This window comes from Ahaetulla prasina, chromosome 3 (genome assembly GCF_028640845.1).
Source record: "Ahaetulla prasina isolate Xishuangbanna chromosome 3, ASM2864084v1, whole genome shotgun sequence".
In the NCBI taxonomy this organism is placed as follows: Eukaryota; Metazoa; Chordata; class Lepidosauria; order Squamata; family Colubridae; genus Ahaetulla; species Ahaetulla prasina.
In genome coordinates this window covers 227569986-227597792 of record NC_080541.1, presented here as the reverse complement: position 1 = coordinate 227597792, position 27807 = coordinate 227569986, and the positions used below count along the sequence as shown (strand labels likewise).

General features: G+C 43.6%; 1 protein-coding gene across 2 annotated transcripts in view; it reads left to right on the top strand.

Annotated features, from left to right (window-relative positions):
* The first annotated feature begins 966 nt into the window (after positions 1 to 966).
* RSPO4 (R-spondin 4) overlaps positions 967 to 27807 on the top strand; it is a 49109-nt gene continuing 22268 nt past the window's right edge. Inside the window, exon 1 of one of the 2 annotated variants that reach the window (XM_058174655.1) lies at positions 967 to 988. In XM_058174655.1, the coding sequence (XP_058030638.1) occupies positions 982 to 988 (7 nt within the window). In that variant the 5' untranslated portion in view covers positions 967 to 981. Of the gene's footprint in view, positions 989 to 16293; positions 16402 to 27807 lie in introns of those variants that run through there. The other variant, XM_058174654.1, reaches the window with a different exon arrangement.

Genomic DNA, 27807 nt, shown 5'->3' with positions numbered 1-27807 from the left:
ATATTGGAATGAAGAATAGAATAGAATAGAATAGAATAGAATAGAATAGAATAGAATAGAATAGAATAGAATAGAATAGATTAGATATTGGAATGAAGAATAGAATAGAATAGAATAGAATAGAATAGATATTGGAATGAAGAATAGAATAGAATAGAATAGAATAGAATAGAATAGAATAGAATAGAATAGAATGGAATGGGATGGGATGGGATGGGATGGGATAGAATAACAGGGTTGGAAGGGACCTTGGAGGTCTTCTAGTCCAGCCGCTGCTCAGGCAGGAAACCCTAAACCCATTTCAGACAAACGGTTGTCGAAACTCTTCTTAAAAGAGATTTTGGGGTCAGCTGACTGGATAAAAAGCAGCAATAAGGACCCTGGTCCAGCTCTCGTGGCCCAAATGGATGACTTCAGCCTTGCAATCAAAAATCTGATTCATCCTTGGAAAATTAGGGTGTGGGGGGAGAAACAGTGTGTTCCGCCCATCATCCTTTCCGTGAAAGAGTATTCTCGCTAATTTAATTATCCTTGGATAATGCAGGGATCGGTGTTTCCATCATTCCTCCACGGACGGATGCGTCATTGGCGCCATCGTGAGATGGATGAGGTGGAAAAGGATATTGAAAAGATCTCCCAAAAACGAAGCACCAGACAATGGTTGTCCTCTGGGCTCATAACTTTAAGAGGGTCCACTTTGCTGTTTCATTCACTGAGTGGAGTTTATTGGCAGTCAATTTAAGAGGGGGAAAAACTCCAATATTTCCTTGTCCTTCCCTCTCTTAGCTTGGAACTAAGAGATTCTTGTGGAACTCGGTGCCACAAGACAATCTTACTCATTCAACAAGAATCAATTTGGTGCAAAGGCCACACCTGGAATCCTGCATCTAGTTTTGGTCACCTCATTATAAAAAAGATGTTGAGACACTACAAAGAGTGCAGAGAAGAGCAACAAAGATGATTAGGGGACTGGACTGGAGGATGAAAGGTAGGAAGAACTAGGAGACCCCCAATGTCCCTTCCAAAACTTCTCTTCTCCTCTCCTCTCCTCTCTTCTCCTCTCTTCTCCTCTCCTCTCCTCTCCCCTCTCCTGCCCTCTCTCTTCTCTTCTCTTCTCTTCTCTTCTCTTCTCTTCTCTTCTCTTCTCTTCTCTTCTCTTCTCTTCTCTTCTGGTCGAACGACTAGCCTTGTGGTGCAACCAAAACAATCTGGAACTGAACACACTCAAAACCGTAGAAATGGTGGTAGATTTTAGGAAAAACCCTTCCATACTTCCACCTCTCACAATACTTGACAACACAGTATCAACAGTAGAAACCTTCAAATTTCTGGGTTCTATCATATCGCAAGATCTCAAATGGACAGCTAATATCAAAAGCATCATTAAAAAAGGACAACAAAGAATGTTCTTTCTGCGCCAACTCAGTAAGCTCAAACTGCCCAAGGAGCTGCTGATCCAATTCTACAGAGGAATTATTGAGTCTGTCATTTGCACCTCTATAACTGTCTGGTTCGGTTCTGCAACCCAACAAGAAAAACACAGACTTCAGAGGATAATTAGAACTGCAGAAAAAATAATTGCTACCAACTTGCCTTCCATTGAGGACCTGTATACTGCACGAATCAAGAAGAGAGCCGTGAAAATATTTGCAGATCCCTCGCATCCTGGACATAAACTGTTTCAACTCCTACCCTCAAAACGACGCTATAGAGCACTGCACACCAGAACAACTAGACACAAGAACAGTTTTTCCCGAAGGCCATCACTCTGCTAAACAAATAATTCCCTCAACACTGTCAGACTATTTACTGAATCTGCACTACTATTAATCGTTTCATAGTTCCCATCACCAATCTCTTTCCACTTATGACTGTATGACTATAACTTGTTGCTGGCAATCCTTATGATTTATATTGATATATTGATCATCAATTGTGTTGTAAATGTTGTACCTTGATGAACGTATCTTTTCTTTTATGTACACTGAGAGCATATGCACCAAGACAAATTCCTTGTGTGTCCAATCACACTTGGCCAATAAAATTCTCTTCTCTTCTCTTCTCTTCTCTTCTCTTCTCTTCTCTTCTCTTCTCTTCTCTTCCATGTTCCACTCCACTCCACTCCTCTTCACTCCACTCCACTCCACTCCTCTTCACTTCACTCCTCTCCATTCCTCTCCACTCCTCTCCACTCCTCTCCTCTCCATTCCTCTCCACTCCTCTCCACTCCTCTCCTCTCCATTCCTCTCCACTCCTCTCCACTCCTCTCCTCTCCATTCCTCTCCACTCCTCTCCTCTCTCCTCTCCTCTCCATTCCTCTCCTCTCCACTCCACTCCTCTCCTCTCTCCTCTCCTCTCCATTCCTCTCCTCTCCTCTCCACTCCACTCTGTTCTGTTCCATTCCATTCCATTCCTTCCATTCCATTCCATTCCATTCCATTCCATTCCATTCCATTCCATTCCATTCCATTCTATTCTATTCTATTCTATTCTATTGATGAGATGAGATGAGATGGCGTGAGATGAGGAGACAAGATAACTTTTACTGTCAGAGTCATGTGTGCACAATGGCACACATTAAAAACAAATTCCGATACCCGCTTTCAAAAACAGCATATATACATACATAATTACCTTATATACATACATACCCCTCCCTAAACACACACACACTTTTATTCTGTTATTATCCTGTTTTCCGGTCTGCAGTGAGAGTCTCCGCATCTTTCCCATTGAAGGCTGATATTGATATCTCAGATCTTCCTGAAATGTTGGGCTCCAGGTTTCCTTTGACCTTCCTCTTGTTCTCCAACCAGCTGGAGAAATTTGTACGATCGACGTCTTCGTATCTCGCTTCAAGACTCTGTTGCCGATGTCATTTTACAAAGAAGTCATTCTCGAGGGCAGAGCAAAGGACGTGCTTTGCTCTTCGTGTGAGCAATGTCCAGCAAAGATGGCAACTGGATGGTTGGAGAAAAAGAGGAAGGACAAACTGTGCAAACAGTGAAATATGACAAAGAGATTCAGTTTGGTCTAGGGGTTAAGGCACCAGGCTGAAAACAAGGCGATGGTGAGTTCTAGTCCCGTCTTAGGCATGAAAGCCACCTGGATGACTGTGGGTGAAACACCAGGAGATGGTGAGTTCTAGTTCTGCCTTAGGCATGAAAGCCACCTGGATGACTGTGGGTGAATCCCCAGGAGACGGTGAGTTCTAGTTCTGCCTTAGGCATGAAAGCCACCTGGATGACTGTGGGTGAATCCCCAGGAGATGGTGAGTTCTAGTTCTGCCTTAGGCATGAAACCCACCTGGATGACTATGAGTGAATCACCAGGAGATTTAATTTTATTTATTTATTATTTAGATTTTTATACCGCCCTTCTCCCGAAGGACTCAGGGCGGTGTACAGCCAGATTAAAAAACAGTACAATATACAAATTAAAACAAAAATTAAAATAACATATTCTATAAATGGCCGAAAATTTAAAACCGTCAAATTTGACCCATAAAATTCATAAAATACCCCAATTAAAATTATTAAAATTCAAAAGTTTAAAAAATTAAGCCAGTCCCGCTTGGATAAACACGTGCGTCAAGCAATAGTCTTCATCCATTTGTATATTATATACAAAGTCAACTTATTGTCCCCAACAATCTGGGTCCTCATTTTACCTACCTTATAAAGGATGGAAGGCTGAATCAACCTTGGGCCTGGTGGGACTTGAACCTGCAGTAATTGCAAACAGCTGTGTTAATAACAGACTGTCTTATCAATCTGAGCCACCAGAGGCAAGGAGATGGTGAGTTCTAGTTCTGCCTTAGGCATGAAAGCCACCTGGATGACTATGAGTGAATCACCAGGAGATGGTGAGTTCTAGTCCCGTCTTAGGCATGAAAGCCACCTGGATGACTGTGGGTGAAACACCAGGAGATGGTGAGTTCTAGTTCTGCCTTAGGCATGAAACCCACCTGGATGACTATGAGTGAATCACCAGGAGATGGTGAGTTCTAGTCCCGTCTTAGGCATGAAAGCCACCTGGATGACTATGAGTGAATCACCAGGAGATGGTGAGTTCTAGTCCCGTCTTAGGCATGAAACCCACCTGGATGACTGTGGGTGAATCCCAGGAGATGGTGAGTTCTAGTTCTGCCTTAGGCATGAAAGCCACCTGGATGACTGTGGGTGAATCCCCAGGAGATGGTGAGTTCTAGTTCTGCCTTAGGCATGAAACCCACCTGGATGACTATGAGTGAATCACCAGGAGATTTTATTTTATTTATTTATTATTTAGATTTTTATACCGCCCTTCTCCCGAAGGACTCAGGGCGGTGTACAGCCAGATTAAAAAACAGTACAATATACAAATTAAAACAAAAATTAAAATAACATATTCTATAAATGGCCGAAAATTTAAAACCGTCAAATTTGACCCATAAAATTCATAAAATACCCCAATTAAAATTATTAAAATTCAAAAGTTTAAAAAATTAAGCCAGTCCCGCTTGGATAAACACGTGCGTCAAGCAATAGTCTTCATCCATTTGTATATTATATACAAAGTCAACTTATTGTCCCCAACAATCTGGGTCCTCATTTTACCTACCTTATAAAGGATGGAAGGCTGAATCAACCTTGGGCCTGGTGGGACTTGAACCTGCAGTAATTGCAAACAGCTGTGTTAATAACAGACTGTCTTATCAATCTGAGCCACCAGAGGCAAGGAGATGGTACTTTTCGGCCAGCTAAGTCTCTACGGGAAAAAGAGAGGTGATGAGATCGCCCACATGTTTTCCGGACAGCTGCTTCTTGTGTGTAGACGGCAGGAATTGAGGGTTTTATGGTTAACTTGTGAATTGAGTTATTGCTGGGAGTCATAGCATAATGTTGTCTTTACGGACATGATGTTCACTGAATTTTACCTCTTAATCTCTTTTGGAAGTTGCTTTTTAATGCTCTTAATAATAATAATATTATAATAATAAAGAGTTGGAAGGGACCTTGGAGGTCTTCTAGTCCAACCCCCTGCCCAGGCAGGAAACCCTACACCATCTCAGACAGATGGTTAGCCAACATCTTCTTAAAAACTTCCAGTGTTGGAGCATTCATAACATCTGGAGGCAAGTTGTTCCATTGATTAATTGTTCTCACTGTCAGGAAATTTCTCCTTAGTTTTAATTGATTCTCTCCTTGATTAGTTTCCACCCATTGCTTCTTGTTCTACCCTGAGGTGCTTTGGAGAATAGTTTGACTCCCTCTTCTTTGTGGCAACCCCTGAGATATTGGAAGACTTCTATCATGTCTCCCCTAGTCCTTCTTTTCATTAAACTAGACATACCCAGTTCCTGCAACCGTTCTTCATATGTTTTAGCCTCCAGTCCCCTAATCATCTTTGTTGCTCTTCTCTGCGCTCTTTATAGTCTCTCTCAACATCTTTTTTACATCGTGGCGACCAAAACTGAATACAATATTCCAAGTGTGACCTTACCAAGGCCTTATAAAGTGGTATTAACACTTCACGTGATCTTATTCTATCCCTTTTCAGCTATTAAAAGCCATTCAATTCACAGGTTTTACTGCACCGGATGAGTTTCTTTCCATCCTTAGTAAAAGATGTTTTAAAAACAACTTTAAGGACTATTATGGAATAAATAGCAGAAGCTGATTAGAGCTTTCATTTTGGAAAGTTGCAAATGACTAAGGGTTTAGGTAGATTGGCAATTAGATTTTGGAATTAAAGGATCCTTTCCATGGGAAATGCTTTTGTTCTGAATTCTTAAAAAAACACAAGGATGGGACTTTGAACACTAGAGTGAGCCCGGAGGAACTAAAGATTAAGATTAAAGGAGAAAAACGCACACTTACATTTGACTTACTGATGTAGAATGGAGCAAAAGATTGTAAGGTTGGAAATATATATATATATATATATAAAAATATATATATGTAGGTCTTTGGTTATTCGGGTTTTCTCCCGCGTAGAGAAAACCCAGGAGAAAACCAGGAGAAAACCCGAATAACCAAAGACCTACATACAAACACCCGCGAAAACCTCAGAAAACATATATGTGTGTGTGTGTGTGTGTGTGTGTGTGTGTGTGTGTAGGTCTTTGGTTATTCAGGTTTTCTCCCGCGTAAAATTGGAAGTGTCTTGGCGACCTTTCGACGAAGTCTTATTCGTCATCTTCAGGCTTCAGCTTCGTGCTTCTGGGAGCAATGTGTGATCGCAGCTGTTTCTTCCTTTTAACTGCTAGTGGGGGTTTGAACTGATTGGGTGGGAGCTTGGCTGTGCTCTGATTGGCTGGGGTTTTTTTGTGCTCTTATTGGCTGGGGGTGTGTCCTGTTTGGGTGGGAGTTTACGGTCACACATTGCTCCCAGAAGCACGAAGCTGAAGCCTGAAGATGACGAATGAGACTTTGTCGAAATGTCACCAAGACACTTCCAATTTTACGCGGGAGAAAACCCGAATAACCAAAGACCAAAGACCTACATACATACATACATACATACATATATATATGTGTGTGTGTGTGTGTGTGTGTGTGTGTGTATGTGTGTGTGTTTTCTGAGGTATATATGTGTGTGTGTGTGTGTGTAGGTCTTGGCATATTTGGGTCTTTTCCCGTGTAAGGTTGAGGGTATCTTGGTGACGTTTTGACGAGGTCTCACTCGTCATCTTCAGGCTGGTGCTTTCGGCTTCGTGCTTCTGCGAGCAAAGCGTGGCAGGAGCTGCCGTCTCTCTATAAATACTGGTGGGGAGGTGGGGAGTGTTGCTGTGAGCGGGTTGGTTGGCTGTGTGGTTGCATCTTGATTGGTAGATGGAGTGGGTGCCTGTAGATTGGTCGGCTGTTTTGCAGCATCCTGTGTGGATGTGGTCCTAGTCTTTTGTTCCCGAGCTTTGGTGTTGTGGCCTCTGGAGTTCTGTGATGTGATGTCTTGAGCAGATGGCTGTGATGCAGCATCCCGGGTTTTGGTTTGGCTCCGAGTCCGAGGTCTTGTCGTGTGTTCCTGGCGTGTATCAGCTTGCTTTGTGTGGGGATCGGAGAGGGGGGGGGCGCAGCTGCAGAGTGAGGCAGTTTTGGGGTCCCCTAGAATGGCCCCTCTGATATTTGGGGAGTTGAAGTCCTCTAGGCTTAAATTTGCCAAGGTTGGAGACCCCTATGTTAAAGGCAAAAATGCTACAATTTAATTCATGTGTTTAGTTTATCTTTTTTCTGCAGTGGGTTCTTAACCATTCTGTGTCAGGGACCCCTATGAGAGTACAGGTAGCCCTCGACTTACAACCATTCGTTAAGTGACCATTCAAAGTTACGACAGCACTGAAAAAAAGTGACTGATGACCATTTTTTCCACACTTACGACCATTGCAGCCTGTGAACATGGTCACATGTTCAAAATTGGGACGCTTGGCAACTGGCATGTACTTATGACTGTTGCAGTGTCTCGGGGTCATGTGATCCCCTGTTGTGACCTTCTGACAAGGAAAATCAATGGGGAAGCCAGGTTCAGTTAACAATTGTGCTACCAACTTAACTACTTCAGAATAGAATAGAATAGAATAGAATTTTTTTTATTGGCCAAGTGTGATTGGACACACAAGGAATTTGTCTTGGTGCATATGCTCTCAGTGTACATAAAAGAAAAGATACCTTCATCAAGGTATAACATTTACAACACAATTGGTGGTCAATATATCAATATAAATCATAAGGATTGCCAGCAACAAGTTATAGTCATACAGTCATAAGTGGTTATGATTCACTGATTCACTGATTCAATTAACAAATGTGGCAAGAAGGGTCGTAAAGTGGGGCAAAATTTAGTTTGGGCCAATCACCAGGAGATGGTGAATTCTAGTCCCACCTTAGGCATGAAAACTGGCTGCGTGACATTGGGCCAATCACCAGGAGACAGTGAGTTTTAGTTCCTCCTTATGCAAGAAAGTTGGTTGGGTGATTTTGGGCCAGTCACCAGGAGATGGTGAGTTCTAGTTCCTTCTTATGCATGAAAGTTGGTTGGGTGACTTTGGGCCAGTCACCAGGAGATGGAGAGTTCTAGTTCCTTCTTATGCATGAAAGCTGGTTGGGTGACTTTGGGCCAGTCACCAGGAGATGGAGAGTTCTAGTTCCTCCTTATGCATGAAAGTTGGTTGGGTGACTTTGGGCCAATCACCAGGAGATGGAGAGTTTTAGTTCCTCCTTATGCATGAAAGCTGGTTGGGTGACTTTGGGCCAGTCACCAGGAGATGGAGAGTTCTAGTTCCTCCTTATGCATGAAAGCTGGTTGGGTGACTTTGGGCCAGTCACCAGGAGATGGAGAGTTCTAGTTCCTCCTTATGCATGAAAGCTGGTTGGGTGACTTTGGGCCAGTCACCAGGAGATGGAGAGTTCTAGTTCCTCCTTATGCATGAAAGCTGGTTGGGTGACTTTGGGCCAGTCACCAGGAGATGGAGAGTTCTAGTTCCTCCTTATGCATGAAAGCTGGTTGGGTGACTTTGGGCCAGTCACCAGGAGATGGAGAGTTCTAGTTCCTCCTTATGCATGAAAGCTGGTTGGGTGACTTTGGGCCAGTCACCAGGAGATGGAGAGTTCTAGTTCCTCCTTATGCATGAAAGCTGGTTGGGTGACTTTGGGCCAGTCACCAGGAGATGGTGAGTTCTAGTTCCTCCTTATGCATGAAAGTTGATTGGGTGACTCTGGGCCAGTCACCAGGAGATGGAGAGTTCTAGTTCCTCCTTATGCATGAAAGCTGGTTGGGTGACTTTGGGCCAGTCACCAGGAGATGGTGAGTTCTAGTTCCTTCTTATGCATGAAAGTTGGTTGGGTGACTTTGGGCCAATCACCAGGAGATGGAGAGTTTTAGTTCCTCTTTATGCATGAAAGCTGGTTGGGTGACTTTGGGCCAGTCACCAGGAGATGGTGAGTTCTAGTTCCTTCTTATGCATGAAAGTTGGTTGGGTGACTTTGGGCCAGTCACCAGGAGATGGAGAGTTCTAGTTCCTTCTTATGCATGAAAGCTGGTTGGGTGACTTTGGGCCAATCACCAGGAGATGGAGAGTTCTAGTTCCTCCTTATGCATGAAAGTTGGTTGGGTGACTTTGGGCCAATCACCAGGAGATGGAGAGTTTTAGTTCCTCCTTATGCATGAAAGCTGGTTGGGTGACTTTGGGCCAGTCACCAGGAGATGGAGAGTTCTAGTTCCTTCTTATTCATGAAAGCTGGTTGGGTGACTTTGGGCCAGTCACCAGGAGATGGTGAGTTCTACTTATGCATGAAAGCTGGTTGGGTGACTTTGGGCCAATCACCAGGAGATGGAGAGTTCTAGTTCCTTCTTATGCATGAAAGCTGGTTGGGTGACTTTGGGCCAGTCACCAGGAGATGGAGAGTTCTAGTTCCTCCTTATGCATGAAAGCTGGTTGGGTGACTTTGGGCCAGTCACCAGGAGATGGAGAGTTCTAGTTCCTCCTTATGCATGAAAGTTGATTGGGTGACTCTGGGCCAGTCACCAGGAGATGGAGAGTTCTAGTTCCTTCTTATGCATGAAAGCTGGTTGGGTGACTTTGGGCCAGTCACCAGGAGATGGAGAGTTCTAGTTCCTTCTTATGCATGAAAGCTGGTTGGGTGACTTTGGGCCAGTCACCAGGAGATGGTGAGTTCTAGTTCCTCCTTATGCATGAAAGTTGATTGGGTGACTCTGGGCCAGTCACCAGGAGATGGAGAGTTCTAGTTCCTTCTTATGCATGAAAACTGGTTGGGTGACTTTGGGCTGATCACCAGAAGATGGTGAGTTCTAGTTCCTTCTTATGCATGAAAGTTGGTTAGGTGACTTTGGGCCAGTCACCAGGAGATGGAGAGTTCTAGTTCCTCCTTATGCATGAAAGTTGATTGGGTGACTCTGGGCCAGTCACCAGGAGATGGAGAGTTCTAGTTCCTCCTTATGCATGAAAGCTGGTTGGGTGACTTTGGGCCAGTCACCAGGAGATGGAGAGTTCTAGTTCCTTCTTATGTGTGAAAGCTGGTTGGGTGACTTTGGGCCAGTCACCAGGAGATGGAGAGTTCTAGTTCCTCCTTATGCATGAAAGTTGATTGGGTGACTCTGGGCCAGTCACCAGGAGATGGAGAGTTCTAGTTCCTTCTTATGCGTGAAAGCTGGTTGGGTGACTTTGGGCCAGTCACCAGGAGATGGTGAGTTCTAGTTCCTTCTTATGCATGAAAGTTGGTTGGGTGACTTTGGGCCAGTCACCAGGAGATGGAGAGTTCTAGTTCCTTCTTATGCATGAAAATTGGTTGGGTGACTTTGGGCCGCTCATCAGAAGATGGAGAGTTCTAGTTCCTTCTTATGCATGAAAACTGGTTGGGTGACTTTGGGCTGATCACCAGAAGATGGTGAGTTCTAGTTCCTTCTTATGCATGAAAGTTGGTTGGGTGACTTTGGGCCAGTCACCAGGAGATGGAGAGTTCTAGTTCCTTCTTATGCATGAAAATTGGTTGGGTGACTTTGGGCCGCTCATCAGAAGATGGAGAGTTCTAGTTCCTTCTTATGCATGAAAGCTGGTTGGGTGACTTTGGGCCAGTCACCAGGAGATGGAGAGTTCTATTTCCTTTTTATGCATGAAAGCTGGCTGGGTGATTTTGGGCCAGTCACCAGGAGATGGTGAGTTCTAGTCCTGCCCTTGGCATCAAAGCTGGTTGAGTGAATTTGGACCCGCCTGCACCCATGCCCTGAAGGGCTTTAAAGATGATCACCAACACCTTGAATTGCACCTAGAAGCAGCAGCTGTAGCTTCCAAATGCTATTCAAGGGTAGCCCCATGTAGAGTGCATTAGAGTAGTCCAGGTGTGAGATTATTAGGGACTGAATGACAAAGGGCAAGAAAACACATGGGTTGACTATGCAAAGACTGGGTGAAACCAGGCTTAATAGCAGGAATTGTGAGAGGGATCTTGGAGTCTTAGTGGACAACCAATTAAATATGAGCCACCTGTGCGTAGTGGCAACCCAAAAAAGCCACTGCAATCCTAAATTGCATTAATAGAGGGATACAATCAAGATAAAGGGAGGTACTAATACCACTCTATAAAGCAGCGGTCACCACCTGGTGGTCCGTGGACCACTGGTGGTCCGTGAGAAAATTTTGGTGGTCCGCAGAAAAATTAATTGCATTTTTTTTTATATTGCAGTAAATCGGGGGCCTCAAATTACAGCCCTCTGGGACGGATACGTGCAATGAATGTTTGTGTTGCTGCAGAGAGTCTCCCCCCCTTTGCAGTCTTTTTGTGTGGGTCAGAGGGGGGGCAGAAATTCCAACTTGGGGTCTACTTCAGCCTCCTGGTGTGGGGCTTTGGGCGAAGGCTGGAGGGGAAGCGCCGCTGGTGGCGAAGAGCCGGAGGGCCTCGTTCCAGTGGGATAGCATCATGGCCTGAAACTGGCTGACCATCTCAGCCCGCTGAACCTCCAGGCGCTGGTACCTGGCCTTGCACTCCCGCAGGTCTTCCCTCCGCTTGGAAAGCCTATGCTCCTAGTCCTCAGTGAGGTGCTTCTGCTGAGCCTCCTTCTCGGTCAGATGCAATTTGAACTGAGCTGTTTTGCCAACTCTTTCTCATGGTGGCTGCTCCCTGTTTGGGCCCTAAGGAGCCTGGGCGGGCAGGCGAGGAGAGGGTGGGAGCGACGGTGCGAGTAGGAGTGCTCCTCAATGTGAATGACATCAAGTTGACCGCACTCACCCAGTCACATGGCCACCTAGCCACACCCACCCAGCCAGTCATTAGGCAGATCATATTATAATATAATATAAAAACAGAGTTGGAAGGGACCTTGGAGGCCTTCTAGTCCAACCCCCTGCCCAGGCAGGAAACCCTACACCATCTCAGTCAGATGGTTATCCAACGTTTTCTTAAAAACTTCCAGTGTTGGAGCATTCACAACTTCTGCAGGCAAGTCGTTTGTTATTAGTGGTCCGCGGGATTTAAAATTATGAATGAAGTGGTCCCTGAGGTCCGAAAGGTTGGTGACCTCTGCTATAAAGCCTTACTAACTGCAGAAAAAACAACTGCTACCAACTGCAGAAAAAATAATTGCTACCAACCTGCCTTCCATTGAGGACCTGTATACTGCACGAATCAAGAAGAGGGCCGTGAAAATATTTACAGATCCCTCACATCCTGGACATAAACTGTTTCAACCCCTACCCTCAAAACGACGCTATAGAGCCCTGCACACCAGAACAACTAGACACAAGAACAGTTTTTCCCCGAAGGCCATCACTCTGCTAAACAAATAATTCCATCAACACTGTCAGACTATTTACTGAATCTGCACTACTATTAATCTTCTCATCGTTCCCATCACCAATCTCTTTCCACTTATGACTGTATGACTATAACTTGTTGCTGGCAATCCTTATGATTTATATTGATATATTGACCACCAATTGTGTTGTAAATGTCGTACCTTGATGAACGTATCTTTTCTTTTATGTACACTGAGAGCATATGCACCGACAAATTCCTTGTGTGTCCAATCACACTTGGCCAATAAATTCTATTCTATAAATTCTATTCTATTCTAAGGCCATACCTAGAGTACTGCATCCAGTTTTGGTCACCACACTATAAAGAAAGAGGTTGAGACTCTAGAAAGAGTGCAGAGAAGAGCAACCAGGATGATGAGGAGACCGTAGGCTAAAACAATACAATGAATGGTTGCAGGAACTGGGCCTGGCTGGTCTAGTGAAGAGAAGGACCAGGGGAGACAGGATAGCAGCCTTCCAATATTTGAGGGGCTGCCCCAGAGAGGAGGGGGTCAAGCTATTTTCCAAAACACCCGAAGGCCAGACAAGGAATAATGGATGGAAACTGACCAAGGAGAGATTTAATCTGGAAATAAGGAGAAAATTTCTGACAGTGAGAACCATCAAGCGATGGAACAGAAGTTGCCTTCGGAAGTTGTGAGTGCTTCATCCCTGGAGGCTTTCGAGAAGAGACTGGACTGCCATCTGTCAGAAATGGTGTAGGGTCTCCTGCTTGGGTGAGGGGATGGATTAGATGTCCTACAAGGTTCTTTTTCCCAACTCTGTCATTCTGTTAAGGTACAGTCTTCCGTGCTAGGCCTAAGAAGGATGCAAGCTGACAATATTTGGCACTGCCAGGACTTGTTTTGTTGTTTTATCTACAAGCAAATTAAAAACAGAAGTTCACATGGGGCTCATTATAAGCATATATTTTGTGGCTGTCCTCATCTTTTGATGCGAAACATATTCACAGAAGTGAGTGCCATTCGGCGAAAGCCTCCTGCGACTTTAATTGAAAGCTTCCCGCTGCCTCAACATCCTGCCCTTAGATGCAGCGTTGGGACTTGAAAACAAACTAGGACTCAATTGTGTTTCATGCCGTAGCTTATTTGAAAACCATGGTTTAAAGCAGGGGTCTCCAACCATGGCAACTTTAAGCCTGGTGGATTTCAACTCCCAGAATGCCCCGGCTGGGGCATTCTAAGGTTAGTCCACTCACTGTCTCCTGGTGACTGCCCCAAAGTCACCCAGCCAGCTGGGCAACTTTAAGATGTGTGGACTTCAATTCCCAGAATTCCCCTGGGGTGGGCCAATAATAAAACATGTGCAAGAGTGTCACTGTTTATGCTTTGCAAACATCCATGCAATGTTTTGACACAGGAAGGAAATGGTAGATCTAGAGTCATGCCATCATCATGTCGTTTTATTTTTATGGATTTGATTTGTTTTATTCTGCCTTTACTATGGTTTATTGTTGTGCGGGGCACGATGTCACCCAGCATCTTTCATGACTAAGATGGAACTAGAACTCACCCTCTCCTTGCAATTGGCCCAAAGTCACCCAGATGGCTTTCATGCCTAAGGTGGAACTAGAACTCACTGTCTCCTGGTGATTGGCCCCAAATCTCCCAGCAGCCCCTTTTATGCCTAAGGTGGGACTAGAACTCGCCGTCTCCTGGTGATTGGCCCAAAGTCACCCAACTGGCTTTCCTGCCTAAGGTGGAACTAGAACTCACCATTGCCTGGTGACTGTCGTAAAGTCACCCAGATGGCTTTCATGCCTAAAGTGGGACTAGAACTCAATGTCTCCTGGTGATTGGCCCCAAATCTCCCAGCAGCCCCTTTTATGCCTAAAATGGGACTAGAATTCACTGTCTCCTGCTGACTGGCCCAAAGTCACCCAGCCGGCTTCCATGTCTAAGGTGGGACTAGAACTCACCATTGCCTGGTGACTGTCCCAAAGTCACCCAGATGGCTTTCATGCCTAAGGTGGAACTAGAACTCACTGTCACCTGGTGACTGCCCCAAAGTCACCCAGCCGGCTTCCATGTCTAAGGTGGGACTAGAACTCACTGTCTCCTGGTGATTGGCCCCAAATCTCCCAGCAGCCCCTTTTATGCCTAAGGTGGAACTAGAATTCACTGTCTCCTGTTGATTGGCCCAAAGTCACCCAGCCGGCTTCCATGTCTAAGGTGGGACTAGAACTCACCATCTCCTGGTGACTGCCCCAAAGTCACCCAGATGGCTTTCATGCCTAAGGTGGAACTAGAACTCGCCGTCTCCTGGTGATTGGCCCAAAGTCACCCAACTGGCTTTCCTGCCTAAGGTGGAACTAGAACTCAATGTCTCCTGTTGATTGGCCCAAAGTCACCCAGCCGGCTTTCATGTCTAAGGTGGGACTAGAACTCACCATTGCCTGGTGACTGTCCCAAAGTCACCCAGATGGCTTTCATGCCTAAGGTGGAACTAGAACTCACCTTGTGGTCATAGAGCCATCTTCTTTTTAAGCGAAGGCAGGGTTGAGCTAGCCTCTCTCTGGATTGCCAACTGTCCAAGGTTGTTTCGTACAATACACAACATATGTAGCTCCCTTCCTGCTTCCTCAACCTTTGCAAATGAAAGTCAGATGTTGGCAAGGAAGAGGAGAACTGATTTTCCAGCCGAATCAAACAGGGGACCAGGTTTTGCGGGCAGGGGGCTTTAACAGCAGGGACTCTAAATTCTGGACAGGTGATTACCGATGGACTTTATAAAGCTTTAAGTAAGGCCACGCCTGGAATGCTGCATCCAGTTTTGGTCCCCACATTACAAAAAAGATGCTGGGACTTTGGAAAAAGTGCAGAGAGGAGCAACTAAGAGGATCAAAGGCTTGGAGACTAAAAATGCGATGAACGGTTGCAGGAACTGGGCCTGGCTAGTCTAGTGAAGAGAAGGACCAGGGGAGACAGGATAGCATTTTCCAATATTTGAGGGGCTGCCACAGAGAGGAGAGGGCCAAGCTATTTTTCCAAGGCACCTGAAGACCAGACAAGGAATAATGGATGGAAACTGATCAAGGAGAGATTCAGCCTAGAAATAAGGAGGAATTTTCTGACAGTGAGAACCATCAACCGATGGAACAAAAGTTGCCTTCGGAAGTTGTGGGAGCTTCATCACTGAAGATTTTCAAGACGAGACTGGACTGCTGGTTGCAGGATTTGGGTTTGGTCAGTCTGGAGAAAAGAAGGACTAGGGAAGTAGTGAAATCCAGCCGGATCTATCCACATGAGGTGGTAGGGCTGGCGGTGGGAGGCTCCGCCCTCCTGCCCGAGGTCATTACGTCCCACTTTTGACCCTCTGCACATGTGCAGAAAAGGCGTGCACTCTCACATTTCCGATCCGGTAGTGGAAGTAAGTGCATTTTGCCGCTGGATTAGTGGGGACATGATAGCAATTGTTGGAAGAAATGTTCCATCTGGGTTCAGTTCCAAGTGGGGAGAAAGACACTGGAAACATGGAGGCTGCTTGGAAAGATGGTTTAATGGTGGACAGGATCACATGGTTTGAGGTCCTGGGCAATTGAGAGAGAGAGAGAGAGAGAGAGAGGGAGGGAGAGAGAGAGAGACGGAGGGAGGGAGGGAGAGGGCTTTATACCCTCTCCTGGGCTTTGAACTTGTTTCCCGTTCCTGTGGCAAGGGCATGTATTCTGATTGGTTGTCAGACTCCCAAGGGGCCTTGCAAGGGTATCTTTGTAGGTTGTCTTGAGTCCCAGGCTTGGTTGAACCTTGCTGGGTGATGCAATCTTCCCAGGTGCCATGTGGTGAGATGGGTTGAGAAGAGCATGTATTCTGATTGGTTGTCAGACTCCCAGGGGCCCTTGCAGGGGTAACTTTGTAGGTTGTCTTGAGTCCCAGGCTTGGTTGAACCTTGCTGGATGATGCAATCTTCCCAGGTGCCATGTGGTGAGATGGGTTGAGGGCTAATCCTATTATGTCCTGAGGGTGAAGGTCTTTTGTTTTGCAGACAAGCTGGCCCAGCCTTTTGTCCTGTAGATAAGATGGCCCAGTCTTTCTGGAGCTATTACCAAGGTGGGAACTGCTATCCAAGAACATGTTTCTCCCATTCTAATCCAGGAGGTATAATATTCTGCCTTTTTAATATTTCCTAGAATATTTCCTTCTTCTAGGAGAGGGGTGGGTGCTAGCTTTCTACACAGTCTTGCAGTATTTGAGGGTCTGCCAAGAAGAGGAGGGATCAATTTATTTTAAAAAGCACCAGAGGGTAGGACAAGAAGCAATGGACGGAAACTAACCAAGGAGAGAAGCAACCTGGAATTAAGGAGAAACTTCCTAACAGTGAGGACAATTAACCGGTGGAACTGCTTGCCTCCAGAAGTTGTGGGTGCTTCGTCACTGGAGGTTTTTAAGAAGAGACTGGAAAGCCACTTGTCTGAAATGGTATACAGGCTCCTGCTTGAGCAGAGGGCTGGACTAGAAGACCTCCAAGGTCCCTTCCAGCTCTATTCTGATCGATGGATGCAAATATCAGCCAGGTCCTTGCTTCTTCAGAAGCCCCAATCCTCTGGGAAGTGGGTTACAAAAATTGGGCAGGCAGGAATGGGCTAATGCACCACCTCCGAAACCCAAGAAAGCTTGCTGGAATTGTGCATCTCATCCCACGTGGCTGGGTTTGTAGCTGCAAATTGAGTTCGTTGCAAAACAAGACGACGGTGGTTTGTTTGTTTGTTTGTTTGTTTGTTTAAAAAAACGACAGCAAAAATTGTTGTGACCCAGGCCCAAGTAGCTAGCAGTAAACTCAGTCAGTTTAAAAACAAACAAACTTTATTAGAACAGCTGAGTATTAACTCATTCTCAGCGTCGTCCAAACTAAATCAAAGCAAATTCTTCCTAACACAATTCTTCCCTCTTTTCACCAACCTTGGTCTAATTAGGCAAACTGCCAAAGGCTTTTCTTGGTAAAAGTTCAAAAGCAGAAGAAGCCGACAAGAAATAAATGCAGTAAGACAAAGCTATCAATGTTGTTTTCCGGCAAAGAGCCCAAGAGCCGTTGCTGGTCTTTTAAGCCTTATGGGAGGGGCTAATCATCTCTTGGCCCTACTCCCGGGTCGTCCTCTTTGCTTGAGCTGCCTTCTAACAGCTCTTCTCATGCGTGCATTAGGAACAGGCTCCTCCTGTTCCTCTGCCTCACTACTATCAGCCTCTGGAGGCTCTGCAGTCCGCACATCACTCCCAGATGGCCCTGGCCCCACCTCTGCCTCCGATGCAGAGTCCTCATCCAGGCCTTCCCTAGCCTCCAAGACTGGCCCATGTTCTCCCTCAACCTCATTGCTGTCCGACTCCGTTGCCAGCTCCGCAGGCTGCTGGCAGACCACAACAAAAATCCAAAGTGTTTTTATTTCTGGGGGGTGGAAAGGAAAGAGGAGAGAAATGAAGGAATGTGATCGATTGGGATCTCATGTGCTTGACCCCTTTCCAAATGGAATTTGATCGAAGTGAATGCTCTGGATTTTTTTCAGCCTTGCCCTGTGTGTTCTGTCCCCCCCACCCCAACCACAAGCAAGAAGACAAGCAAGCTGACTATATCTGCCAGCAATTTATTCCTACGACAGATATCAGTTCTGGCAACAAACCTGCGATTGCCTGCCAAGTTCTCTTATCTCCTCAGAAACCAGCGTAACTGCAGTTTGTTGCTGGAGCAACCAAGAGTATAGAAATAAACAGAAAATCCAGAAGGCAAATTCTTAGTCTCAAAATATTGCGGCCAAAGTTTCCAAGAGTCAGTTTTTGTCTGTCACAAGAAGCTATAGAGCAGCTCCTCCTGGTTTTATACCCTGTGGGTGTGGCTCCGTGACTCAGCACTCTCTAGGCCTGCCCCACCCCTTCTTTTGTTGTTCCCGCCTCTCCTTTCTGCGATGCCTGGGATTTAACCAGGACTGATTATCAGCAGCTGGGTCTTGAGGCGTTGCCTGGGAGGGGGAAGGTACGGGAGAAAGAGGCCTCGTCATCTCCTCCACCTGGCCTGCCTCTGGAACGGGAGTGGAGCCAGAGAGGAAGGTCCTGCAGAGGGAAGCCCTGTCGGCTCTTCCCCCTCACTCACTGAGTCACTCTCTGCCAGGAGGCCAGGCTCGGGAGCCGAAGACACAACACTGTGTGGACTTCAACTCCCAGAATTCTGCAGCCAGACAGCCTACAGAATTCTGGGAGCTGAAGTCCACAAGGCTTTAAAGGAGCCAAGGTTGAGAAACATCGGTAGTGAAAGGGAAAATTTTTATAAGATGTTTTATAGATGGCACTTAGATCCCAAAAAATTATCATGTATGTATCCTGATATCCAAGCGAAATGTTGGAGGTGTGGTTGTGATGACGCTACATATTTTCATATTTGGTGGACGTAAGAAAATTAAGGCCTTTTGGATAAGAATTTGGTGGATTATTCAAAATGTACTGAAGAAGAAGATAAAGTTCCTGCCACAATTTTTCCTTTTGGGAATTATAACGGATTGTACAGGGATTGAGACTAAATTGATTCTGAATTTAATAACAGCATCAAGACTGTAGATTGGACAATACTGGAAGAAAGAAGAGGTACCTACAATAGAAGAATGGATATTAATTAATTTAGCTGAGATGGCTAAAATCTCAGCTTTTTTAAAAGACAATACACAGGAAAGATATTTAATTGAATGGAAAAAATGGATTGATTATCTACAAAACAGATATCAGATTAAGAAATATCAGATTGCCTTTGAATAATTAGGAAGTATTATTTTATGTAATGGGGAGGGGGTTGGGAGATGAAAAGATTTGGATGAGATTAATTGGATTAGAAGGGAAAATTTTATTCTATGTTTGGTTTATGTATAACAATACCTTCTGATTGACCCGGGAAGCCGGGGGAAGGAGGAGGAAGGGGTTTTCTGGGAGGGAGGGGGGGAAAAAGGGGGGGAAATGTTTTTGTTTTTTAAAACTTTTTCAATAAAAACAAACAAACATTGGTAGTGGGTTTGTTTTTGAGAATTAGTTAATAAAGTTAGTTGTGTAACAGAGCTAAACATCTGAATTGTCTCCTGCTTTGTGAACTGCCTTCCAGGTAGTCCTTGAATTAGGACCACAATCGAACCCAAAATTTCTGCTGCTCAGCAAGGCAGTTAAGTGAGTTGGTGGGGGGGTGTTTTAAGAGGCGTTGAAGTCCACAAGTCTTAAAGTTGCAAAGTTTGAAGACTCCCGATCGAAAGAGAAACTAGTTTTATTCAATTCTAGCCCGGTTTGGAAATGCTAAAAGAAGCTAATCGTGAGATGAACTCAAGTCTGATGGTTGTATGAATACGTTTACGTGGTTTTGGGGTTACCGCCTTCATCCAAGTTTTGCTGTTTAATTCCAAACTAGATTTACAGCTCTGAGGCTTGGAGTGGTGCAGTAGCCAATAGGTGAAGGCTGTGAGTTTCGATCCTAGGTAGAGGCAGATATTTCTTTCTTTTTCTTTTTTTTGAAAAGTTTTACAAAAATATATATATAAGTTTTCCCCCCCTCCCGCCTCCCTCAAACCCCCCCTCCCCCCCAGACTTCCCGGAGCAAATACAAGGTATAGTTCAAAAAACTAACATTCATACATTAAATTTTTAAAGTCTAACACAATTATAATCCTTCTCTTTCACATATCCTGACTTCCTCCTTTAAAGTCAAAAATTACATCCTTCATTCAAAGGCAGTCTGATATCTCTTAGTCTGATATCTATTTTGAATATAGTCAATCCATTTCTTCCATTCGTTTAAATACTTTTCTTGAGTATTGTCTTTCAAAAAGGCTGAGATTTTGGCCATCTCCGCCAAATTAGAAACTTTCAATATCCATTCTTCTATTGTGGGTAGTTTTTTCTTTCTTCCAGTACTGTCCAATCAGTAATCTTGCTGCTGTTATCAGGTTCAATATCAATTTAGTATCAGTTAATGTATAGTCCATCGTAATCCCTAAAAGGAAAAATTTTGGTTGAAACTTAATCTTCTTCTTCAAACTATTCTGCATAATCCACCAAATTTTTATCCAGAAAGACTTAATTTTCTTACAAGTCCACCATACATGAAAATATGTAGCATCATCACAATTGCATCTCCAACATTTCGCTTGCATATCTGGATAGTTTCTTAGGATCTAAATGCCATCTATAAAACATCTTATAAAAGTTTTCCCTTAAATTCTGCGCTTGCGTAAATTTAACATTTCTAACCCAAATTCTCTCCCAAGTTTCCAACATTATTGGTTCCTGAATATTCTGCGCCCACTTTATCATGTAGAGGCAGATATTTCTGTCTCTGCGCACAATGAGAATATTATCTGCCAAACAAAACTCCGCATTGGCAACAGGAAGGGCATCCGGCCATTAAACGCTATGCTAGCTCCATTCGGTTGCCCAGGGTCCACCCAGCAAGGGATGATGGGGTTGTTAAAAGATGATGATGTACAGCTCTGAGGCTTCTCGGTGTCTCCCCTCTAAGAGCCAACCAAACCAACCAAAAGCAAAGCTAGCTGAGGAATTCTGGGAGTTGAAGTCCACACGTCTTAAAGTTGCCAAGGGTGGAGACCCCTGACGTGGATGACTGAGAATCTGTACAGACCTTTTAGCTATGCAGGTTGGGATGAAGACCTTTGGAATGGTGTGGGAGTATATAAACGGATTTCCAGAGGAAAAAATGGCAGACTACAGGAACCATTTGCACCACTCGGGTGACCCTGAAGACACAGATAAACCTCCAAGTGGCCTCAACGACTCTCTAAAAGGATGCAAATGTCCAGCTGTCTGCAAGGAATATAAATCCTTCCATTCCCCACCATCCAAATCAGAGCTGAAGAAGCTTCTTGGATGAGAAGCGAAACATCTTCAAAAGAAAAAAACAAGAAAGTCCAGTTGTTTATTTATTTTATTTATTTATTTATTTTGTCACACAGTATATATAAGCATAAGCATGAAATAATTATACAATATATAAACATATATATGAGTATGAGTATATAATAACTATATTAATTGGATATAACGAAAGGAAACAATAGGACAGGAACGGTAGGCACGCTGGTGCTCTAATGCACGCCCCTTATAGACCTCTTAGGAAAGGGGTGAGGTCAATAGTAGACAGTTTTTGGTTGAAGCTTTGGGGATTTTGAGAAGAGACCACAGAGTCAGGTAGTGTGTTCCAAGTATTAACAACTCTGTTACTGAAGTCATATTTTCTGCAATCAAGATTGGAGCGGTTAACATTAAGCTTAAATCTATTGTGTGCTCGTGTATTGTTGTAATTGAAGCTGAAGTAGTCTTTGACAGGAAGGACTTTGTAATAGATGATTCTATGAGTTAAACTCAGTTTGTGTCGAAGGCGGCATAGTTCTAAATTTTCTAAACCCAGGATTTCAAGTCTGGTGGGATAGGGTATTTTGTTGTTTTCAGAGGAGTGGAGAACTCTTCTTGTAAAATATTGCTGGACACGTTCAATTGTATTGATGTCAGAAATGTGGTATGGGTTCCAAACAGTTGAGCTGTATTCAAGAATTGGTCTAGCAAATGTTTTATATGCTCTGGTTAGTAGTGTAGTGTTTTTGGAGAAGAAGCTACGCAAGATTAGGTTTACAACTTTTAAGGCCTTTTTTGCGATGTAGTTACAGTGGGCTTTGGCACTTAGATAATATGATATGAAAACTCCAAGATCTTTAACAGGGTGGGGGTCATCAGTGAGGTAATGTCCATCAAGCTTGTACTTAGTGTTTAGGTTCTTTTTTCCAATATGTAAGACTGAGCATTTGCTGGTTGAGATTTGGAGTTGCCAAGTTTTAGACCATTCAGATAAAAAGTCAATGTCTTTTTGGAGGAGAGCTAAATTGTTGGTGGTGTTAAATAGTTTGACATCTTCAGCAAAGAGAACACAATTACTTATAATATGGTCACAGAGATCATTAATGTATAATATGAAGAGTGAAAACAGTGAAAAAAAGAATTGCTTCTTGAAAAAACCATTTTTAGGACGAATCAAACCATGTTTACCTCCTGAGTGAACAGTCAGGAGCTGCCTCCATTGAAAGCCAGGGAGCCCCTGTTGTAATTAAATGCCGCTTGCTAAACCCCCGGATTTGCGTATCCAGATGCCAACTGTCAGGGGCCAATTAAGAAGGTTGCTAACGCCCTATCGTGTAATCCAGGAATGCCGCAACCATCATAAATATTGAAGTTCTGGTTGCCAAGCAAGCATGTGCAAAGACCGGTCATAAGTTCCTTTTTCCCCCTAGTGCTTTTGTAAATTTGAGCGGTCACTAAACAAATGGTTACAAATCGAGGGCTCCTCATAGGAGAAGGGCAAGAGAAGGACGGGATCTCTGTCGGATGCAAAAGCACATTAAAAACTTATGAATTTCGTTTCTGCCCTGGCATTATCATGCAGATGTCATCAGTCATGATGGATGCTGTAAAATTGAGGAAATCTATCCATCCATCTATTTCTTATTTATTTATTTATTTTTGTCACAACAGTATACACAAACAATTGTCATAGATAAAACAGCATATTTTGAAGAAAATATATATATATATGTAAAAAAATATGCATCAACTATATCAGTTTGATACAATGAAGGGAACAATAGGACAGGAACGGTAGGCACTTTTGTGCTCTTATGCATGCCCCTTATGGTCCTCTTAGGAATGGGGTGAGGTCAATAGTAGACAGTTTTTGGTTGAAGATTTTGGGATTTTGAGTAGAGACTATGGAGTCAGGTAATGAGTTCCAAGCATTAACAACTCTGTTACAGAAGTCATATTTTCTGCAATCAAGTTTGAAGCGGTTGACATTTAGCTTGAATCTATTTTTTGCTCTTGTAATATTGCGATTGAAGCTGAAGTAGTCTTTTATAGGAAGGATATTGCAGTAGATGATTTTGTGTGTTAAACACAGGTCATGTCGAAGTCGACGGAGTTGTAAGTTTTCTAATCCCAGGATTTCAAGTCTGTTGGTATAAGTTATTTTGTTGTTTTCGGAGGAGTGAAGAACTCTTCTAGTAAAATATTTCTGGACTCTTTCTATTGTATTTTTGTCAGAGATGTGGTAAGGGTTCCAGACGGATGAGCTGTATTCAAGAATAGGTCTGGCAAAAGTTTTGTATGCTCTAATTAGTAGTGTAGAGTTTTTAGAAAAGAAGCTGCGTAAAATTAGGTTTACAACTCTTAGGGCCTTTATCTATCTATATTTATCTATCTATCTATCTGTCTGTCTGTCTGTCTATCTATCTATCTATCTATCTATCTATCTATCTATCTATCTATCTATCTATCTATCTATCTATAAAAGCGAAAACCACTCATGTCGTAATCATGAAATCTCCAGAACCGTAAAACCTAAACTTGAAATTTGCCACATATGTTCCTCTTGGCTTCTAGGTGCTCACTAAGAAAGGATTTTTCAAAATGACCATCAGAGCATTAGTATTTCCTATATTATTATTAACACACTCTGAGGCTAAGGTGTTCTACTCTCCCTCCCCACCTGAAAAGAAATCTGTTCCAAATGCAAAAACACAAGCAGAGGAGAGAAGTTTCACTTTCAGTTTCACTTTCACAGCAGGAAGCAGCTTTACTACAGAGCACTTGAGCTAAGCCACAGCCAGGCTCCTTCCTGTCTTCTTCTTGCTCACACAGCAAATACGGTTTGAGTTTCCAAACACCCCTCAACTCTCTCACACACTGACAATATGCTAGCCAGATGAATACGGATGGATGCTGCGGGCTGGGACATTCTACTCCCCCTCCCCCTCTGTTCCAACTGCCAGTTGCATTATATTAACACACTGATGCTACAGAGTTACACATTCTACATTAAGTTTCAGGCTGCAAATATTGATTTATCAAGCCCGAGCACATAGTTTCATAGTGAAGCATGGGAGTCCAGCTAGTATTAATATAAAGCTAATGATATAAATGAGGGGGGGCAGTGGTGGGATTCAATTTTTTTACTACTGGTTCTGTGGGCGTGGCTTGGTGGGCGTGGCAGGGGAAGGATACTGTAAAATCCCCATTCATAATAATAATAATAACAGAGTTGGAAGGGACCTTGGAGGCCTTCTAGTCCAACCCCCTGCCCAGGTAGGAAACCCTACACCATTTCAGACAAATGGTTATCCAACATTTTCTTAAAAATTTCCTCCCAATCAGCTGGGACTCAGGAGACAGAGAACAGATGGGGGTGGGGCCAGTCAGAATTTTTATTACCGGTTCTGTGGGCGTGGTTTGGTGGGTGTGGCATGGCTTGGTGGGCGTGGCTTGGTGGGCGTGGCAGGGGAAGGATACTGTAAAATCCCCATTTCCTCCCAATCAGCTGGGACTCAGGAGGCAGAGAATAGATGGGGGTGGGGCCAGCCAAAGTTGGTATTTTACGGTTCTCCGAACTTCTCAAAATTTCTGCTACCGGTTCTCCAGAACCTGTCAGAACCTGCTGACATACCATCCCTTGGAAGGGTTATGAATAAAGTTAAATATAAACACCTTGCCTGGATTTTTTTGGGTGTAGCCAACTCGGCTATTTTTCCAGGCTGATAGTTAATCTGTCACATCAAAAGTCCCATAGGAGGATCTGTTAAAGGGACAATTTCACTGTAAGGGAGGAGATTAATTCTTATTTTTCTTATTTTCTTATTTTATTAATTTTTTATTATTATTCTTTTCTTTTTTATTAATTTTTATTTTATATTTTATTTATTTATTTTATGTTTCATGTTTTATTTTATTTTATTTTATTTATTTATTTTATTTATTTATTTTATTTATTTATTTTATCTTATTTTATTTTATTATTTTTTACCTCATTTTACCTTACCTTACTCCCCCCTTCATTTTTTACTTCTTCACTATTTTTGTCTTCTTCTTGTTTACCACCTAGCGATTTCTTGGTGGTGCCCATTCCTAGTACAATTTTTTTTTTCCTAAAATGAACATCAGCTAAAGTCAGCCAGAGAGCAGAGCCTTTGACCCTGTCAATTTCTGAATTATCTCCTGCTTATATACACCAAATATATAAGGTGCATCTCAGTGGTGAATCCAAATTTTTTTACTACCGGTTCTGTGGGCGTGGCTTGGTGGGCGTGGTCTGGCTTGGTGGGCATGGCTTGGTGGGTGTAGCAGGGAAAGGATAATACAAAATCCCCATTCCCTCCCCACTCCTGGGGGGAAGGATATTGCAAAATCCCCATTCCCTCCCCACTCCTGGGGGAAGGATACTGCAAAATCCCCATACCCACCCCACTCTGGGGCCAGCCAAAGGTGGTATTTGCCAGTTCTCCAAACTACTCAAAATTTCCGCTACCGGTTCTCCAGAACCTGTCAGAACCTTCTGGATTTCACCCCTGGTGTGCATCTGTCTAAAAGCTTTTTCTCCACTCTAATTTGTGCAACAAGAATCCTCCGCAGTGATTCCTTTGGAATCTGGGATCTTACTTAACATAACATAACATAACATAACATCAGAGTTGGAAGGGACCTTGGAGGCCTTCTAGTCCAACCCCCTGCCCAGGCAGGAAACCCTACACCATCTCAGTCAGATGGTTATCCAACATTTTCTTAAAAATTTCCAGTGTTGGAGCATTCACAACTTCTGAAGGCAAGTCGTTCCACTTATTAATTGTTCTAACTGTCAGGAAATTTCTCCTTAGTTCTAAGTTGCTTCTTTCCTTGATCAGTTTCCACCCATTGCTTCTTGTTCTACCCTCAGGTGCTCTGGAGAACAGCCCAACTCCCACTTCTCTGTGGCAGCCCCTGAGATATTGGAACACTGCTATCATGTCTCCCCTGGTCCTTCTTTTTGTTAAACTAGACATACCCAGTTCCTGCAACCGTTCTTCATATGTTTTATCCTCCAGTCCCCTAATCATCTTTGTTGCTCTTCTCAGCACTCTTTCTAGAGTCTCAACATCTTTTTACATCGTGGCGACCAAAACTGGATGCAATATTCCAAGTGTGGCCTTACCAAGGCATTATAAAGTGGTACTAGCACTTCACGTGATCTTGATTCTATCCTCTGTTTATGCAGCCCAGAACTGTGTTGGCTTTTTAAACAGCTGCTGCACACTGCTGGCTCATATCTAGATGGTTATCCACTAGGACTCCAAGATCCCTCTCACAGGTACTACTATTGAGCAAGGTACCACATATACGGTACTGGTGCATTTTGTTTTTTTGGCCTAAATGTAGAACCTTACTTTTTTCACTGTTGAATTTCATTTTGTTAGATAGCGCCCAATGTTCAAGTCTGTCAAGATCTTTCTGTAGCTTGAGCCTATCTTCTGGAGTGTTGGCTATTCCTGCCAGCTTGGTGTCATCTGCAAATTTGATGAGTTCCCCATCTATCCCCTCGTCCAAGTCATTGATGAAGATGTTGAAGAGTACTGGGCCTAAAACAGAGCCTTGGGGTACTCCACTGCATACTTCCCTCCATGTGGATGTAGTTCCGTTGAGGACTTCCTCCAGAGCGGTCTAATTTTTCCTGCAGTTTTTGTCTTCTTCTGAGAAAAACAAGGAAGTTATGGAGATGATTTGGAAGAAGGATTTTGGAGCTGGTACAAGCACACACCCCCACTCTCTGTTACTCATTAAGTAGCTTGGATTTTTCTGGTTTCTCTGCCAGGCAAGAAAATATCCCTAATGCTTTTAGGAATCCATTCATTATAGCAAAGATCATTCTTAAAGCAACAGGATCCCCCCAGAATCTAGTCTGGCCCATTTTTACTAACTTTCTTTCCACAGTTGTCACATGAAATCACTGAACTTGTTAAAGTAAACAACATACCCTTTGACTTTTCTTGTCAGAAGCTCACAAAATAGCAATAGCGCTCGCACTATTACCGCTATATATATCGACTATATACCACTTCCCAGTGCTTTGCAGCCCTCTCTAAGTGGTTTACAGAATCAGCCTCTTGCTCCCAACAATCTGGGTCCTCATTTTACCCACCTCGGGAGAATGGAAGGCTGAGTCAACCTTGAGCCAGTCAGGATCAAACTGCTGGCAATGGGCAGAGTTAGCCTGAAATACCAGAGACAGAGGGAGGGAGGGAGGGGGAGCCAGAGGGATGATATATAGACAGATAGATAGATGATAGAGAAAGAGATGATAGATAGATAGATAGATAGGATAGATAAATTTATTTATTTTTATTTATTATTAAATTTATATTGCCACCTATTTGCCCATGGCGACACATAGATGAGAAATAATAGATGAGATATTATAAAAAGACAGATAGATGATAGGGAAAGAGATGATAGATAGATAGATAGATAGATGATAAATAATAGATGAGATGATATATAAAGGCAGATAGATTACAGAGAAAGAGATGATAGATGATAGATAGATAGATAGATAGACAGACAGACAGACAGACAGACAGACAGACAGACAGACAGATAGATAGATGATAAATGATAGGTGATAGGTGATACCTTATTTCCCCCAAAATAAGACATCCCCTGATAATAAGTCTAATCGGACTT